Raw genomic sequence first — 15,858 nt, forward strand, 5'->3', positions numbered from 1 at the left:
TACATTCTTATTGAAAAGAAACGCTTCTGTGATTGGCCAATTACCGTGCCATTCTGAACGTACCACCAATGGAAATTTTCAGAAATATGCACTCAGTCAGCGAGCCTGGAAATTACGTCATGTGATTGGAAAGAAACAGGTGACCCATGACGTCACTACATATATCAGTCAGGGGATGACAATATTATATTAGTGTACAATATTGTGTTAACTTTGGTAAAAAAAAGCAGGCTAGGATATGTCAGTACGTACTAGTACTAGTAGTACACTGGATCACACTTGCCCTGAATGACTGTTGTAGTAGCTTTCCATAATCAAGCCTATGAAATAATTCCATCATGTATTCTATGGCGGAGATGAGTTTCAACATGAACGATGGCTATTTAGAAGGCCTTGTGAGAGGATTTAAAGGAGGAATATTGCGACAAGGGGATTATCTCAATCTCGTGCAGTGCGAAATTTTAGAAGGTATATTTGAGATCGTCGAGGAATGTAGGCCTAGGGCCTAACTTAGGCTAGGCCTAACTGAACGACAGTGGAGAAAAAGATATCATTCATAGACAAAATAGAGCTAGGGCATTTGTAAGCTTACTTAGCCTAGGCCTAACTATTTTGGCTACAATATGAATTGATTAGGTGCATGTCAGTATTGTTGTGCTAATCTTGAGCAAGGAATGGCACACATTATTAAGGAAGTCTGTGAGATTATCAAAATAAGCAAGATTATTGTGTTGTGTGATCATTTATTGAATTTGAAGCCAACCCAACTCCTAGTCCTAGAGTCCTAAGCTGTTCACTTTCGTTGCTAGAGCCTGGGTTTTTGAAAGTGTCTTTCATTATTATTTAGCCTTGTAATGGTAATGGACTAAGTCTATTTAGTCTACTAGGCTAAGTACTATCTACCAAGTAGGATGGTGACTTCGAAGTTCGGACACTTAAAACTTAAAACACCCCAAAACTAAATCTTCTGGTATAAATCACCAGAAAATATACTTCATATGGTGGGAGAATTTTGGTATATTACGATACACGGCCAAACTTTCTTTCCTGCAAACTGTTTTCACGTTGTTTTCCAAGAAGATTCTTCGTGATTGTGGAACTGGTATTTCTTTGCTAGAGTATTGCGAAGTTCGGACACGCAACCCACAGTGTGGCGCTGGTGATAAAATTGGTGGCGCAGTTGCTCTTTCAGTAATTATATCAGACTTCATAGATCTTCGTCATTTTATTGACAAATATGTAAGTAATTTCTTGCACACGGGTCATTTTGGAGAGAAAATAACTGTAGCTTCGTACTTTTTGGTGAAATTTGGCTCTTCCTGTAGGTTTTCATGGTGAAAATCGTGTATTTCTTAGGGTGCCCGAACTTCACAGTATGCCGAACTTCGCAATACTGACTATACCAGCATTGACTGAGAAAAAAAAATACAAAGATTGATGCTATAGCTTTTCTGTCTGATTACCTGGAAAATAAGCATGAAATTCATTGATTCACCTGCTTGCTGTGATGGAAGAAGCTCTATACTTGTAGTGCTTAAATAAGTTTAACAGTCCATATTAAAATCAACAGAAAATTTTGTAAACAACAAGAAGGAATTTTAAGAAAGGTAGAAAGATGTGAGCTACCAAACTTCAATGTTCTTCAGTAAGAACCTGTTTATCTTATAGAACAAAGTATCTTGAGGTATATGTGTCAGTACTTAGGAAAATATGGTATGGTATATGATCTACTATTTTAGTAACTTTAAAGGTTTATTTTCATGACAGTTCTTGTTACATGAAACACCATGTTTTCTCATTCATTTCCAGATTTAAAACTTCACTTACAAAGCACAGATTATGGTAACTTCCTACAGAATGAACCATCACCTTTGACAGTGTCAGTCATTGATGACAAACTCAAAGAGAAGCTCGTAGTGGAATTTCTGCATCTCAGAAAGCAGTCTGTAGAGCCCTTATCAAAATTTCTTGACTTTATAACGTAAGTTTTATAGTGTACATTTTACCATGACTTCATAGGGGCTAAACACAGTTGTATAGATCTATATGGTTATAGGTTGTTCCAAAGAGAACCTATACTTCAGCTGGTGGGTATGCATATGATGGTTTGGTTGATGCCAAGCTTGTGATATATGTCAAAAAGGGTAGCATGGACAGCTGTCTCTTACTTTTGCAGATGCCCTTTACTATGTTCTGCAGAACAGGAACATTCAATCTTCTTAATGAGATATCTCCAGATAGACAGCTTGCATAAATCTCAGTATGTACCATAAAGTAAGACCATGCTTACAAAGGAAATTCTATTACTTTGTGGAACTAAAGCATCATCGTCAGTGTGCACCTTGTAAACATGTTATCTTAAATATGGTGTATGGATGACCCATAGCTACTAAGTTACAATTAAGTAGTCACTTTTTTTATTCATGAAGGTCAGAGGTCACTTGAGGTTAACACAGGCAATGATTTGAATCACTTTTAAACCGTATCTGATATTTGTCGCATAAGTCGTCCTGAATTATCTACGACAAAGCCTTGTGATCAATCTAAGTTAAATTTAATTTGATTTTATTAATGAACTATAGTAAATCAGCTGAGTACATATTTAATCCTACAGCATGAAGGTCTCCTTTCAAACACAATGTACTCACTTGAAGGTAGTATTTCAAAACATGGAGAGTAGAGTGAAAACAAAAAAAGTTGCACCCACTTCTCAATCAAAATCAAGTTCCTTGAACTTGTTTATCCTTCTTGAACAGTTCAATCAACCACTGCTGGTCAGCAGAGATTAACCCTGTTTGTTTGAAACTGATTCATCCTAGCTGAGTTGGATTTTGCTACTGTTGCTGCAGCTTTTGATACAGTGCCTGATTGTGTTTTCTTATCTATACAGTTACAGCTATATGATTGACAATATCATTCTACTCATCACTGGGACTCTCCATCAAAGATCCATCTCTGAACTCATTCCAAAATGCCATCCTCTTGGCAGCTTCGAACAAATGGAGGCAGTCAACGTGGCATCTACTCCAGCAGAACTCTACAATGCAATTATTGTAGATACTCCATTAGGTAGGTGCTTCAAGGATCTGATAGTTTAAGAAAACCTTCAGATATTTTTCTTTGAAACATCTTATCACTAATGTTTGGTAGTGTACTCTCTAATTATGGAATGGCAAAGCCAGAAATATATCTGAAATAGTTTGCAGATGGTTGTAGTTTGTGAAAGTTAGTAGACTAGGACAGTTGGAAGATGCCTTCCAAACTCAGTTTTGTACAAACTGTTCAGTAGAGGAAATGCATCAAAACACAAGAAGATGATGGATTGCATATTAAAGTCAGGATAACTTTAAAAGGGGTAGAAAGGATTTTTTATTTGGTACAGTAGTTTGAAAAATTCTGTGATTTTCAGTAAAAAATGTGTAAGTGTTATCTAGCATTTGCTATTAAGATTGTGTCAATATCATATTTTATTCAAACAAGAATTTTATGGGACAGACCAATCAATTGTCAAGAATTATTCAATCTTTTTAGCAACTCACATATAGTTCTGCCCTTTAGCACATCATATTGAAAAGTCAGTGGCTTTTGCATCATCATACTGTTAATGGTTACTTTCCAAATAATGTACAATAAATGTAATAGATTTGCTAACAGCCAATGTAGCAGTACAGGCCTATAAAACTCCAGCCAATAGAAAAAAGTACAGTAAATTAACCATAATAGACTTGTTAACAGGATATGACCAATATTAAAGCTGTTACCAGTAAATGAAACTGAATAGGAAGAGATGACTTAGCCATTTGCTTTGACTTAAACAAGGATGATTTGATATGGAATTTGGTTTCAGTCTGTCCATAGGTACATGGAAAATGGAAAAGCTATATATTAACTGATGATTGCTAATAGGAAATAAAATCTATCTTAGTATCTTGCATTCAAAGTTGTGTCCTGGTTTGCAAAACAATCTAATTTGCAGACTGAAAATGTTTCTTTTTAGCAAACAACTTTCGGCAAAAATGAAATAAATAAAATAATTCTAGAACAAATAAAAAAAGAACTTTCACACTATTTTCCAAAAGATTCCAACAAGAATGGAAAGTTTGGTGTGGGGAGGGTTGGGGAAGGGGTATCACAACAGAATGGAATAAAAAGAAATTTCTTAGTAAAAATAATAGTAATCACAAGCTTTTAACACCAGACAAAAATAATGAAATTGTTAATTGTTTTGTTTATTATCATATCTCTTTCAAGTTACATGTGTAAAGACACTTATGGAAATATATTTCTTTGCATTGTCTCTTTCAGCTGATTTCTTCCAAGACTGCATTTCCGAACAGGATCTAGACGAAATGAATGTTGAAATAATCAGAAACACTCTGTATAAGGCCTACTTGGAGGCATTCTACAAGTTTTGCAAAGAAATAGGCGGTGCTACAGCTGATGTCATGTGTAACATTCTTGGGGTATGTAGTATCAATCCTGTCATATGGCAAGACTATTGTCAGTGAATGAACCTAAAGAATGGCATGATGCATATATATGGGTGTATATTTGAGTGTTGAGGGGGGGGGGGGTTGAGGGAGTAAGTAGAGGGGTTGCTGCTTAAAGGAAATTGCATCTCTCTGATCTGTTCAGGATGAGACCCCTTTCTTCACCCCCTGGTCATTATGTTATTAGCTTACAGAGCAAGAACAGTATAGCATTTTATAGAACTGTCAACATGGTTAATGTTATCCTAAGCCAAGTATGCTAGCTGTTACAATTGATGCCATATTTGAGCTCTCAATAGTGGTTTTGGCAAACTTTCGCCTGCAATAAACTTACAAATTACATTTAAAATCAGTTTGCGTACAGTAGTAACTGAAGTTTGGACACTACCGCTCTTTGTCAATCATTTTGCAGTTTCTTTGGAAGGCGGTTTATTCTACAACGGGCACAATATCAAGATTGTCCCAACTTACAAGCATTAAGAAATTACAAATATGCCACTTCTTATCAGAAGGTTGTATATTTGTCTCTGGGATGAAACTTGTTTACCTGAAAAGTTATTAAAGCATAACAAAACATTTCCATAAAAAAAGAGATGAACACAAATATCAGATTCATGAACCAAAGGTTTCTATTGGTCTTGTAGGACAAGGTATTTCTAGTCAGTTAGATTATTTTTTTTTCATATCACAGTCTAAGTGTCCCAACTTAAAGTGAACAATAAACTCCAATAAACGGTAGTTAAGGTTCATATTACATATGACTGGAGCATTACATATTCTTTCTTGTCTGAGTAATTCTAAGGCATTCCTTGAGAAGCCTGCAGAAAAGAGATCTCATTTGCAGTAATTAAGCAAAGAATTTCTTACCCTTTCGTTAATAGTTTGAGGCGGACAGACGAGCTTTTATCATAACCATCAACTCCTTTGGCACAGAGTTAACCAAGGAGGACAGAGCTAAACTGTTTCCCAGATGTGGACAGTTAGAGCCCTACGGCCTAGCAGACCTCGCCAAATGCGATGACTACGATCAAGTCAGGGCAGTCGCTGATAACTACCCTGTAAGTATTATTTATAGTTGTAAAAGTGGTCTGAAAATGTGACCTGATTGCAGCAAATATCATTTTTGAGAGGTAAAAAGTCTTTTAAGTTACTCAACTACAATTTGGAAATGAGTAAACATCCATTACTGTCAATGATTCATTTGTTCATTTCCTAATGTGATCGATAGTTTCACTGCCTGAAACCAGGTTTGGTCTTTAAGGGTAATGAAATTTCAATGGAAAGCCATATTTTTTCCAGTCATTATTTGATTTGAACCCCCTGTTGCCTTTTGTAGTACCCTTTGCATTTTTATTCTTATCAATTGAATGTTTCCTACAGGGAGTAAAGCTTTGTCACATTCACAATTGGAATAAGTTAGATGTATTCCTGTGCCTTTATTCAGTTGTCATTTGTTAATATTTGTGTGTGTATGTCATCTATGACAGAAAATTTGTTTTCAGTATTGTTCCTACTGTCATACCCTGCACAGTAAGAAAAAAAGCCTGAGTTTTCTGATTTTTATTTTTTGTTTCACCAGGAGTACAAAGCACTGTTTGAAGGAGCAGGAACAAACTCTGGAGAGAAGACTCTGGAAGATAAATTCTTTGAACATGAGGTAAGATAACTGCTTTCCCTATCCTTCCCCCACCCCACCCTGTCTCTCACTTTCCAACCTCTCTTCATACTGCATTTATTTACAGCTTTACACATCTTCAATTTGTAACCAATGGTTTACCTTACTTGCTAAGTTTGACAATATTTTGTGGTTACGTTCCAAACTGCTCAGTGAAACTGCAGAAACAATTGGTTTGTTTGTTAGCTTGTGTGTAGCTCATGTCAGTGTCTGTGGTAATGTCAAAAAACTACTTGGAGAGATCAAATGGCAATGATCTCTATGATAGAGCCTGCTTAATTGTTGATGACTTTATGACTCAGGTTTCTTTGTAACATAATACAAACAGTCTAATGTACTTATCTATCTAAGCTACAGTGACTAAGTACACACAGAACTTTATTCAATGCAGTGTTTCTTTCAAACAACATTTCAACCTTCGCATTTTGTTTGTTAAGTTGCATTTCCATGTATTTCTCTGTACTATGAGTTAAAAGCTTTAGTGATACATAAAGGAACTTATAAATAGTTCGCTCGGATATTTGTAATAAAAACATGTCAACCAAAAACCAGAGGTAAAGCAAGAGCCAATCCAGATGATACTACCTATACTCAAATACGATACTGTGTGATGGTTTGTCTTTGACCTTCAGATGTTGTACACTGCAAACAACAGTACACTTGTACCATTAGTGTCATCTCTATAGAGAAAGGCAAATTTGGTTTGCAATTCCTATCAAAACCTTTACTCTGTTTATATTTCCCCTTCGTACAACCTTACACAACAGGTCCAGCTGAATGTGAATGCATTTATGCAGCAGTTCCACTACGGTGTTTTCTACTCGTACGTCAAGCTGAAGGAACAGGAATGCCGAAACATTGTGTGGATTGCTGAATGTGTTGCACAGCGTCAGAGGGGCAAGATAGATAACTACATTCCAATACTCTAGAGAAGCAATGCAGAGACAACACATTACGAAAGAGAGAGAATTTATCAGTACAGTCTGCTATTTAATTTCCATGTTTTAAGAAAGAATGTACTCCTAATTTGACCAATGCCTATTGAGTAAAAAGATAAGAGTATTATGTAAATGAAAGACACTAAAATATGTAAATAACATAAGAAGAGGAAAAGCAGTTTGGGCATTTCTGTATTTTCTTTTTTTCCTAGTTGATATGTAAAAGATTGATCTTTGAAAAGGTCACAGTCATGTGGTGATTGTAACTACATGACAAATGTGTACTCTGCACATGTCTGTATGTGACTTGCAAGCACCTGAGTTACATGTGACCAGTCTAGTGATTATGCTGGATGAATGTCTTGAACCACTGGCTGAAATGAAATCATTTTACATGTGGCCCTGTGGATATGACAATTGGCAACCTCTGGTACTCAACAGAGGTAAATCACCCTATGTATAAGGAAGGTAAGAAAAACAAAAAAATATATGCACTTAAGACTCTTAACAGTGTATTCTCGCATAGACGATGTGATAAGAAATAATTATTGAACAAACAGGCATAAGATATTTGCATAATTCATTTAAAATGAATAACAAGGATTTTTTAACCACCAAAAGTCTTATCTTGTTTCTCTCTTCAGAAACATCTGGTATATAGTTGGCTATTTATTACAAGAGGTATTTAGGAACTCATAATCAGTGTTGTTGAACAGCACTGTCCAAGATGTAAACAATTGTAAAAACCTAGATTATCTGGACACACCAGGATCTGTGTTTATGTGAGTATGAGAAAGATTGGGATAATGATAAGGATGTCTATACAGTAATGTCATTTTAACTTTTAAGATGAAGTTTTAAGAAACAAACATATTGTTCGATAATGCTAACTGCAGTGCTGTTAAGTACTACTTCAGCATTTTACCCTTCTTTAGTGTGTTTCTGCCCTGGTTTTTCTGTAGCTGGAAACAAACAAAAAATCAAACTTGCTAATTACCAGCTTCCTGATATCAGTGGTCATTATAATCAACTTTTAATGTGGTGTCATTTTGCAAATAAGCTCTGGTTTTTATACCAGTTAAATCTTAAAGAGATCATTTTAAGTGTGATTATGAGAGGATGTGCATCATGAACCAAACAATCTATGTTTTTTGTTTTCTTCTTCCTCTGGCATGCTGATTTTTTTTTGTAAAAAAAGTGTTTCTCTTTCATTCCAATTCCATCACAGAATAGATGCTTGTAATATGTAGCACTATGGATTCATGTGTATTCCGAGATAATATGGAATTTTAGAAGTTAACCTCCTTACAATAAAATAGTATAGAGGGAAATAAATCTGTTAACAAACTGCTTACCTACTGCAAAAAGCCTGAATAGGTAAATTTAGAGGGCCTGATGTTTCAAACGTAGAAGGATCTTTTTCAAGGCAAACTGTCAAAAAAGTATTAATATAGTGTTGTTATTATATTTAAGTTTTGTTGTTGTTGCTGTATCCTTGTTTTTATGTTCTACTCATACAGTATGTCTATTATTTAGCCTGAAAAACCATATGCAATGAACCTGTTTGTGAAATCTAAGTCCTATAGTTTGTGTCTTTTAATTTGTTGTCATATTCACTCATCTCTGGTATGCCTGTATACTAAGTAATTAATACATAGTAACCAGTCAGAATATATGAATTGGTTATGATTACTTGTTATTCTTGAAATCATTTCCAAAAAAAAGGTTTATGTAGCCGATACATGTACTTGTTATGGGTAAAGTCGTTGATAATAAGTCTTGTGGTTTGGTCATGAAAATAGACAAACTAATAGGAGGTGACACAGTATCCAAATATTGAAGGACTAGAGAGTTTCTTAATCAGTGTGGGGAAGGGATGTTGGGGGGATGGGAGAAACCCAAGTTTCCTTCAAGTTCTTTTGGTATAGTGTATAATATTATTTGGTAGTACTATTTGTCAACTCATTTTTAGGAAATGGAAAGATTGTGTTGCTGATATCTTTGTTCTTGTAAACATATGACCATCTCTTTCAAATATTCCCTGGTTGGATAAATCACTTTAGACTGAGTGAAAGTAATAACTAAAAAAAAGCATTATCTTTTAGTTGTATAGTACAATCCTATGTTCTAAATGTGAAGAAATTAGAATGATGTAAACATGGTTCCCTTGTTTTTCCTGTAGCTGTGTCACAATTGAAAGATGATTTGCATTATATTTTGTAGTTTGTAATGTGTTAGTTGGTTTTGTTCATTAGCTCTTCCGGTAACAACCATTGACATTCAGTGTACTTTTATTTAAGATTTTGATTAAAGATATCTGGTTGTTGTTTACATATGCCAGTGAGATTGGTGGAAACAAACAGAACTTTTTGTGAATTTGATATTCCAAAATAACAGTTACAAAACAAATAAGACACAGCCCTACTTGTGATATGTACATTTTATATTAACAAATTTTCCCTCAACAAATCTCAAAGAAGCTGATGTAGCGGACTGAATGAGCTGTTCACCTTTTTTTCCACCCTTGTTGTTTCGATGGAATTGAGGGGAAGGATTTAATTTTACCAAGTAATGAGTTTCTGTTTACATGAAATGTGTAGAAAAGTATGTTTTATGTGATTGTTTGGAAGATTTGCTTATCTCCCCCCCCCCCCCACTCCCCCATTGTTGGTCCCCTTATCAGCCAATGTTATGCTTATTACTGTGCAATTTTCATGAATATTTTTATGTCATTGGTAGTCTGTGGGGTGTGGAGTAAATTTGAATAAACTATATTCAGTTATCCTATTATATTTCATGGTCCATCTTTTCTTTTTGTCTCAATTGCTTGCACCCATTATATACACAGAAATTTGTAGAAAATATTGATGATGGAATATAGCAACTTTTCCCACAGATGAATTTTCAGTCATAAAATAATTTTGATTCCTTGCAAAAGGCAAAAGAAATATATGTGATCATTGAAGTATTACCCTGACATGGTAATACTTTAATGATGTGGTATACAAGTGTATACACATGACTCCTTGGATTGTAAACAAAACTTAAAGTACATGGTGGTTGAACTTGATACTTATTATGGAGATCCACCTCTGAATACATAAACCCTATTGGTTCTAAAGGTCAGTCTCTTGAGTTCACCAGAGGTCAAAGTATTATTGCAACTACCATCTTGTATTTTTTGTGGAGGTCAAAGGTCAACATAGATCATATCATAACATGTGATACTTCCTTGCTAATGGTGACTGGGTGGGAAAAAAGTCATGGGACCTATTGATCTGTCCAAGAAAAGCAATCTTTTAGTGAGTATTTAGGGGAAACTATTATTTTTCATGAAGGATCATGTTAGCACAACCACAATGAGATGAGCACATGATGTCAGTAACAACCAAAAACTTGAAAATCTTGTGTCCAATGTTAGCGTTCAATTTTCTAATATAAAATTGGCAAAGCGTCACAATTCTTCATGAGACCTTTACAAACTTGTCAGTTGTATCTGTATAGTGTCAACAGAATTCATTATTGACTATGACGCATGACTATGTAATGCATCACAAGTTAATACATAACTGCAGTTTTCGCAATCGAATGAACGTTCTAGTGATCCCTTTTTTTACCTGATTTTTTTTTAACTGGCGATATAACTAAGTCTTATTCGCGTTCCACATACAGTTACGTTTAGGTGAAAATAGAAAAACTGGAAGTACATCTCAATCTGCGCATGCGTTGGAAATGTCATGTAGCAACCATGAAAATGGAAATGTACGTACTGTACGTTGATCACTATGCTTAGTTACTAAATTGACAAACTACTGTGTATACACAAGCCAGTTTAGTAGAGCTAAGTTTAACTCAACAGTGAATCCACTACAAATACTTATTTTCGTCTTCCTGTCACAGTTTCACTCAACAGTAAACATGGTTTGTACTTTCATGTTAATATTTCCGGGCTTCTGAGATCCAATTAATCGTTGCCAAGCCAATCCCAACTAGTTTGGCTGGCATACATTTCAGGTTAAACGTTGAAACCAGGGAGCTGCTACTTTAGCAGCTCCCTGTTTAGACCAAGTGACGTCTTGGCCTAGGCTAACGTTAGAACTAACAAGTATAGGCTTGTTTGCATAGGCCTAGGCCAGTTGGGAAACATGAAAGAACATAATATTTATCCTAACTTCCTAAGCAGGCTTTGAAATGAGTACACAATATCAAAATGTTGTTTCAATTGACTAGGTCCTAGGCTACTTCAAGATACAAATGTCAACTGAACACAACAATATTCCATAGGCCTATGTGTTCAGAGTAATTATTTAGGCTGTACTCTGACCTGGGTAATAAGTTAATCTGTAACTTAGATTCTAACTGCACCATTTTTATTCTTGTTGCTGCATCCCCAAATGGATCAGTAACATGATATGTTTTTTAATAAATAGCTAGCCTAAATCCTGTAAATCGAGTAAAAAGTGTGCTAACTGTTATAGCATGCTTAAATAATTCTCTATTCCATGAGGGACCAGTGGTGTATGTAAAAGGACCCACATTTCCCATTGATTGCAGCTTTTCCCCTCCCGGAAGTCAATTAATGATGTCTTGCACTCTGTATACTGTGTAATCATATGTAGCTGTACTGACAGACTACAGAATATATGCAGCTTCAATTGCTAAAATTTGCTCAGCGAAGGAAGGAAGGATCGCGAAGCATCAATTTTGTATGCCAAGGCACTTTGACAAATTATTTCACCCATTTACTGGAATTATACCATAAATATTACACATGCATGCACAAAGTGAGGGAATTTGTTTCCTACCTTCTACTGTTTTGACTCAAGATCTTTACAATGATAAATCTTTATATTGTGGATTCTGGAAAAACCTGATCAAATCATTAAAGAAACCACAAACATGAAATTTAAAAATGAACCCCAATGAAACAGAGAATTTGTGCTCTTAGTATCACACCTGATAATGTGAGCTAATATGACTGATAGAAAGAAGAAGTTAAATTACATCTTAATACTCATATATTGGACATAAACAAATAGCAACTTATGTCTGGGTGATGAAACGATGAGATTTGAATCATGCTTGTGAATTGCTCATAAATCTTTACTTAGGGGAGTAATCTTAAAAAGTAACTCTCTGTTTCTCTTTCTTACAGTCAAACGAAGTTGAAGAATCACTGAAAAGGATCCAGCAGATGAAGGGAGTGATTGGAATTATTGTGATCAATGCAGAAGGTATTGATGCAGTTTGCTCACTCGTTATTGCATTAGTAGTATCATGGTCTAGCTGTGCTACCTGATCCACTCTGATTTCAAATGTTGAAGTATAACTTGATTTGTTGGATCCAGTGGGTTGTGGAATATTCAATTTATAAATGTTTGGATATTGGTTTAAATTATTACAGGGTTTCTTGCATGTAGTAATCACTGTTTCATAATGGATATGATCTTTGCCTTTGCTATGATTTGGTGTCCAGTAAAGAAGGGAAAATATCCCTTTTTTGGCATTGACAGCAATTTACACATGTAGTCAAGTTGGCTGGTGTGTATATGTGTTAATGAGCACATAGTTTATGTGTTGATGATAACGCAAGAACCCATTTGTGGTTATAAAATTGTTAATGTGTAAAATTCTTCTTTAATACTATACCTCGGGAATTTGATCATGAACAAAGCTTATTTTTTCAATCATAAGTTGCTATGTAACAGATGGAGGAAATGTGCATATCATGTAGGGAAGTTTCAAGGTCAAAGCATGAATACCTTGTAACAACAATATCTGTTAAAGCAATTGATTGGTAGATTTCATACTTGACATGTGTTCTATTGATGAGTGCAATAGACGTTTTGTTCCTTTGTGGATGTCATTTGAGGCCTATGAATGATAAATGTGAAGAAATCTTCTTTAACATTACATTTCAAGAGTTCTGTTATGGAAAGCATTTATTGTGTCAGTGAAAGGTTGCTTCACAATAAATGGAACAACTGCCACATTCTGAATTTCAAAAGTCAGTAGAGGTAAAGAAAGAATTCACTTTATTATCATATCAGCATCTCTAGAAGAGAAATGTTGCCATCAACCAAAATTTATGAAATTCATATTACAATGATTCAACTGTAATGTAGTTTGTAAAAAATTTCACCTTATGTAGCAAATAAAAAAAAAGTAGCTGTGCATTTTAATATTTTTGCACACACATTGTTCTGTGTTACTGTTACATCTTTATATTGTACTATATAATAAATGGTGTGTTTCGTTTAGAAATTTGATACTTTAGTGCAAGTTTCAATTTCCTTATATGGCAAGTACAGTAGCCACTGGTAGGTTCCTCACTCTGGTTTCATAACTTTCATTTTGTTCTATTTATCTCAGGCATTCCAGTGAAGACAACATTGGATAACTCTACTACAGTGCAATATGCTGGTTTGATTCATTCATTGACAGCTAAATCAAGAAGCACAGTCAGAGATCTTGATCCACAAAATGACCTTACTTTTCTGAGAATCAGATCTAAGAAACATGAAATAATGGTTGCACCTGGTAAGTTTGTTCACTAAGTTAATGTATTTGGTATTTAACACCATTGCTTCATGGGCTTTACTAATTCTTTCAAACTTCCTTAGTTAATGGTAGGCAGGGCCTACAGTAACAGCACCACTTTGACAGGGTCCTTGTTATGCTAAGTATCAATTGTATTTTCTGTCAAAATCTCATTAATTCTGGAAGATATTTACATGTATTTGGATCAACACTAAAATATGATGCTGATAATAGTTCCTGAATTGGGATCAAACCCTGATAACAGGAAACAAAAATGCAGCTCTTTTGAAGTTTGACTCATCATTACAAGTGACCCAAACTGACCCCACCCCCCTCCCCCCCCCCCCAAGAAAATGTTAAACGAATTAAGATATAGATTTGATATGTGTCATTGTGGCAAAGTTTTGGAAATTACTTTGTGTAGTTAGATGTGAAAGACCTGCAATATGGAAAGTCTGCCATCACAGTTCTTTTGGAAACTTTTTTTATAGATTTTTTATTTTAATTTCCTACTATCTCAATACAAATGGTATGAATAATTTGTTTTATTTCATCCAACAGAGAAAGAATTCCTGCTCATAGTGGTCCAGAACCCATCGGATGGAAGCTAGGAAGTCAAGCATTTCCATTTTGTTATAATGAGATACTTTCCAAAATGTATTTGAGTTTAATATTTGAAAGAGGTTACCTCTTTGTTCAGTTAAATCTGCAAAATAAGCATATGGAACCCTGTGGACTTTGACACTGTTCACCACAAAGTTGTGCTCAGACCACGCTTGTAGTATCAGCACAACGGCATGAGCATGATTACTAGTAGGCTTGCCTATGGTAGGAGTACTAGTACCAGTACAGTACGAGTACTTGATGTAGCACTAGTTTCTATATAAAATTCCAATTTGCCTTCCATAAGATTATTGGATTCAATAAGAGTCTGGCTTTGACTAGGACATTAGTGGTGTAGAGATCATTTACTCAAGACCTATTGTTGCCTTCAGCATAATGTGCAGTGGTGTATGTAATCAAAAGGGATCTTCAGAACTCAGATATGTTGTGTTAGTACACTTTGGTTTTCATGAGAAATTTTTTTGGCAAAATATTTCATGGCCAAGGTATGTTACTATTTAATTTAATTACTCTGTGTGCAGAAGATAGAGATGCTTCCTGGTTTCTTGTTAGAATAATTAGTATTTGGGGATTAGTAAATTCTGCAAGTTTAGACCTTAATATGTTTCACAAATTTTGCTTTGCATGATTTCATTAATGTTCATATCAAGCATAGTTATACAGGCAGGCTCTTTTGTCATGGTATTTTTGCTTCTTCTAAATTAGAAACTTAGAAGATCATGTTTTTGCACTTTAAAGTTACCAGTTTTAGTATGGTTATGGATATATTCTGTGTAAGTTATCACAAAATTCAATTGTGAGTCTCATCTATGTAGAAAAATAATACACAGAAATAGTGTTTAACTTCATGCCAAAGATAGTAGCATGTTATCATTCCTGTCATTCTGAGACTTTCTGAGCATACAAATGACAATATATTAACATAATTGTCAATGTAAATCCATGCTACAAAACATGTTTAGATTTTGCTTTAAAGTTTGCACATGTTACATATTTAACATAAACAAAGTGCCCTTCGTAATAGTTTGTACTTTACCTGAGAGTATTAGTTTAGAAGTAGCAACCTGTTTGCTCCTAATATAGTTCTATTTAAAAGTCTTTGAAATTTTGGATTTGAAGAGAAATAAAAGTTTGATTAATGTTCAGTAATTGTGTTTTTATTTTCTCTGTTTATCTCTGTTTATCTGTTATTGGGAGGAGAAGGATATAATAAAGATAAATGTCCCTGCATGCCTGTTGAAACTCACCCCATTTGGATGATAATGAAACCAAAAGGTAACCTAGAAATGCTTCTAAGCTACTTTGCTAAAATGTTCATAATCTGGCAGAATGTGTTTGCCCCTAACTTCCATTTTGTCTTGTTTGTAGGAATTGCTTTGGGTAGTGGTCCCTATTTGTCCAAACTTTATTTTATCTCCTCTATATGAGCAATTTGCCTGCCAATTATTTTGATACCAGAGTAGTATTTTCTGGACATGTTGATATATGCAATGTTACAAGCAGCAAGGGAATACATTTTGCGTACCGTTTGGTTCATTTCATTTTCATGGCGTTGTGCATCCAATATGATTAAATAAATAGTTGAGTATAT

The 15,858-nt window shown here is 34.8% G+C and overlaps 2 protein-coding genes across 2 annotated transcripts; both read left to right on the forward strand.

The window, feature by feature from the left end:
* The first annotated feature begins 201 nt into the window (after positions 1-201).
* Positions 202-9,893, forward strand: LOC139965268 (V-type proton ATPase subunit d 1-like). The gene is made up of 7 exons (XM_071967455.1): positions 202-468; positions 1,810-1,981; positions 2,891-3,069; positions 4,306-4,463; positions 5,372-5,548; positions 6,070-6,147; positions 6,933-9,893. Exons 1-7 carry the CDS (start codon positions 339-341, stop codon positions 7,092-7,094), a joined length of 1,056 nt encoding a protein of 351 aa, XP_071823556.1. The 5' UTR covers positions 202-338; the 3' UTR covers positions 7,095-9,893.
* Positions 9,894-10,868: 975 nt separating this feature from the next.
* LOC139965271 (dynein light chain roadblock-type 2-like) lies at positions 10,869-15,412 on the forward strand. Its single transcript, XM_071967459.1, has 4 exons — positions 10,869-11,024; positions 12,259-12,337; positions 13,476-13,643; positions 14,205-15,412. The coding sequence occupies exons 1-4, from the start codon at positions 11,022-11,024 to the stop codon at positions 14,252-14,254; spliced, it is 300 nt and encodes a 99-aa protein (XP_071823560.1). The 5' UTR covers positions 10,869-11,021; the 3' UTR covers positions 14,255-15,412.
* The last annotated feature ends 446 nt before the right edge of the window (positions 15,413-15,858 follow it).

Source organism: Apostichopus japonicus, chromosome 3, assembly GCF_037975245.1.
Source record: "Apostichopus japonicus isolate 1M-3 chromosome 3, ASM3797524v1, whole genome shotgun sequence".
In the NCBI taxonomy this organism is placed as follows: domain Eukaryota; kingdom Metazoa; phylum Echinodermata; class Holothuroidea; order Aspidochirotida; family Stichopodidae; genus Apostichopus; species Apostichopus japonicus.

What these genes read in the sequence shown, in the direction of transcription:
- LOC139965268 (XM_071967455.1), top strand. Translation starts at nt 339, where the DNA reads ATGTATTCTATGGCGGAGATGAGTTTCAACATGAACGATGGCTATTTA. An exon ending in TCATGTGTAACATTCTTGGG is followed by an intron (nt 4,464 to 5,371) that starts GTATGTAGTATC and finishes TTTCGTTAATAG; the next exon opens with TTTGAGGCGGACAGACGAGC. An exon ending in CAGTCGCTGATAACTACCCT is followed by an intron (nt 5,549 to 6,069) that starts GTAAGTATTATT and finishes TTGTTTCACCAG; the next exon opens with GAGTACAAAGCACTGTTTGA.
- LOC139965271 (XM_071967459.1), top strand. An exon ending in TATTGTGATCAATGCAGAAG is followed by an intron (nt 12,338 to 13,475) that starts GTATTGATGCAG and finishes TATTTATCTCAG; the next exon opens with GCATTCCAGTGAAGACAACA. An exon ending in TGAAATAATGGTTGCACCTG is followed by an intron (nt 13,644 to 14,204) that starts GTAAGTTTGTTC and finishes TTCATCCAACAG; the next exon opens with AGAAAGAATTCCTGCTCATA.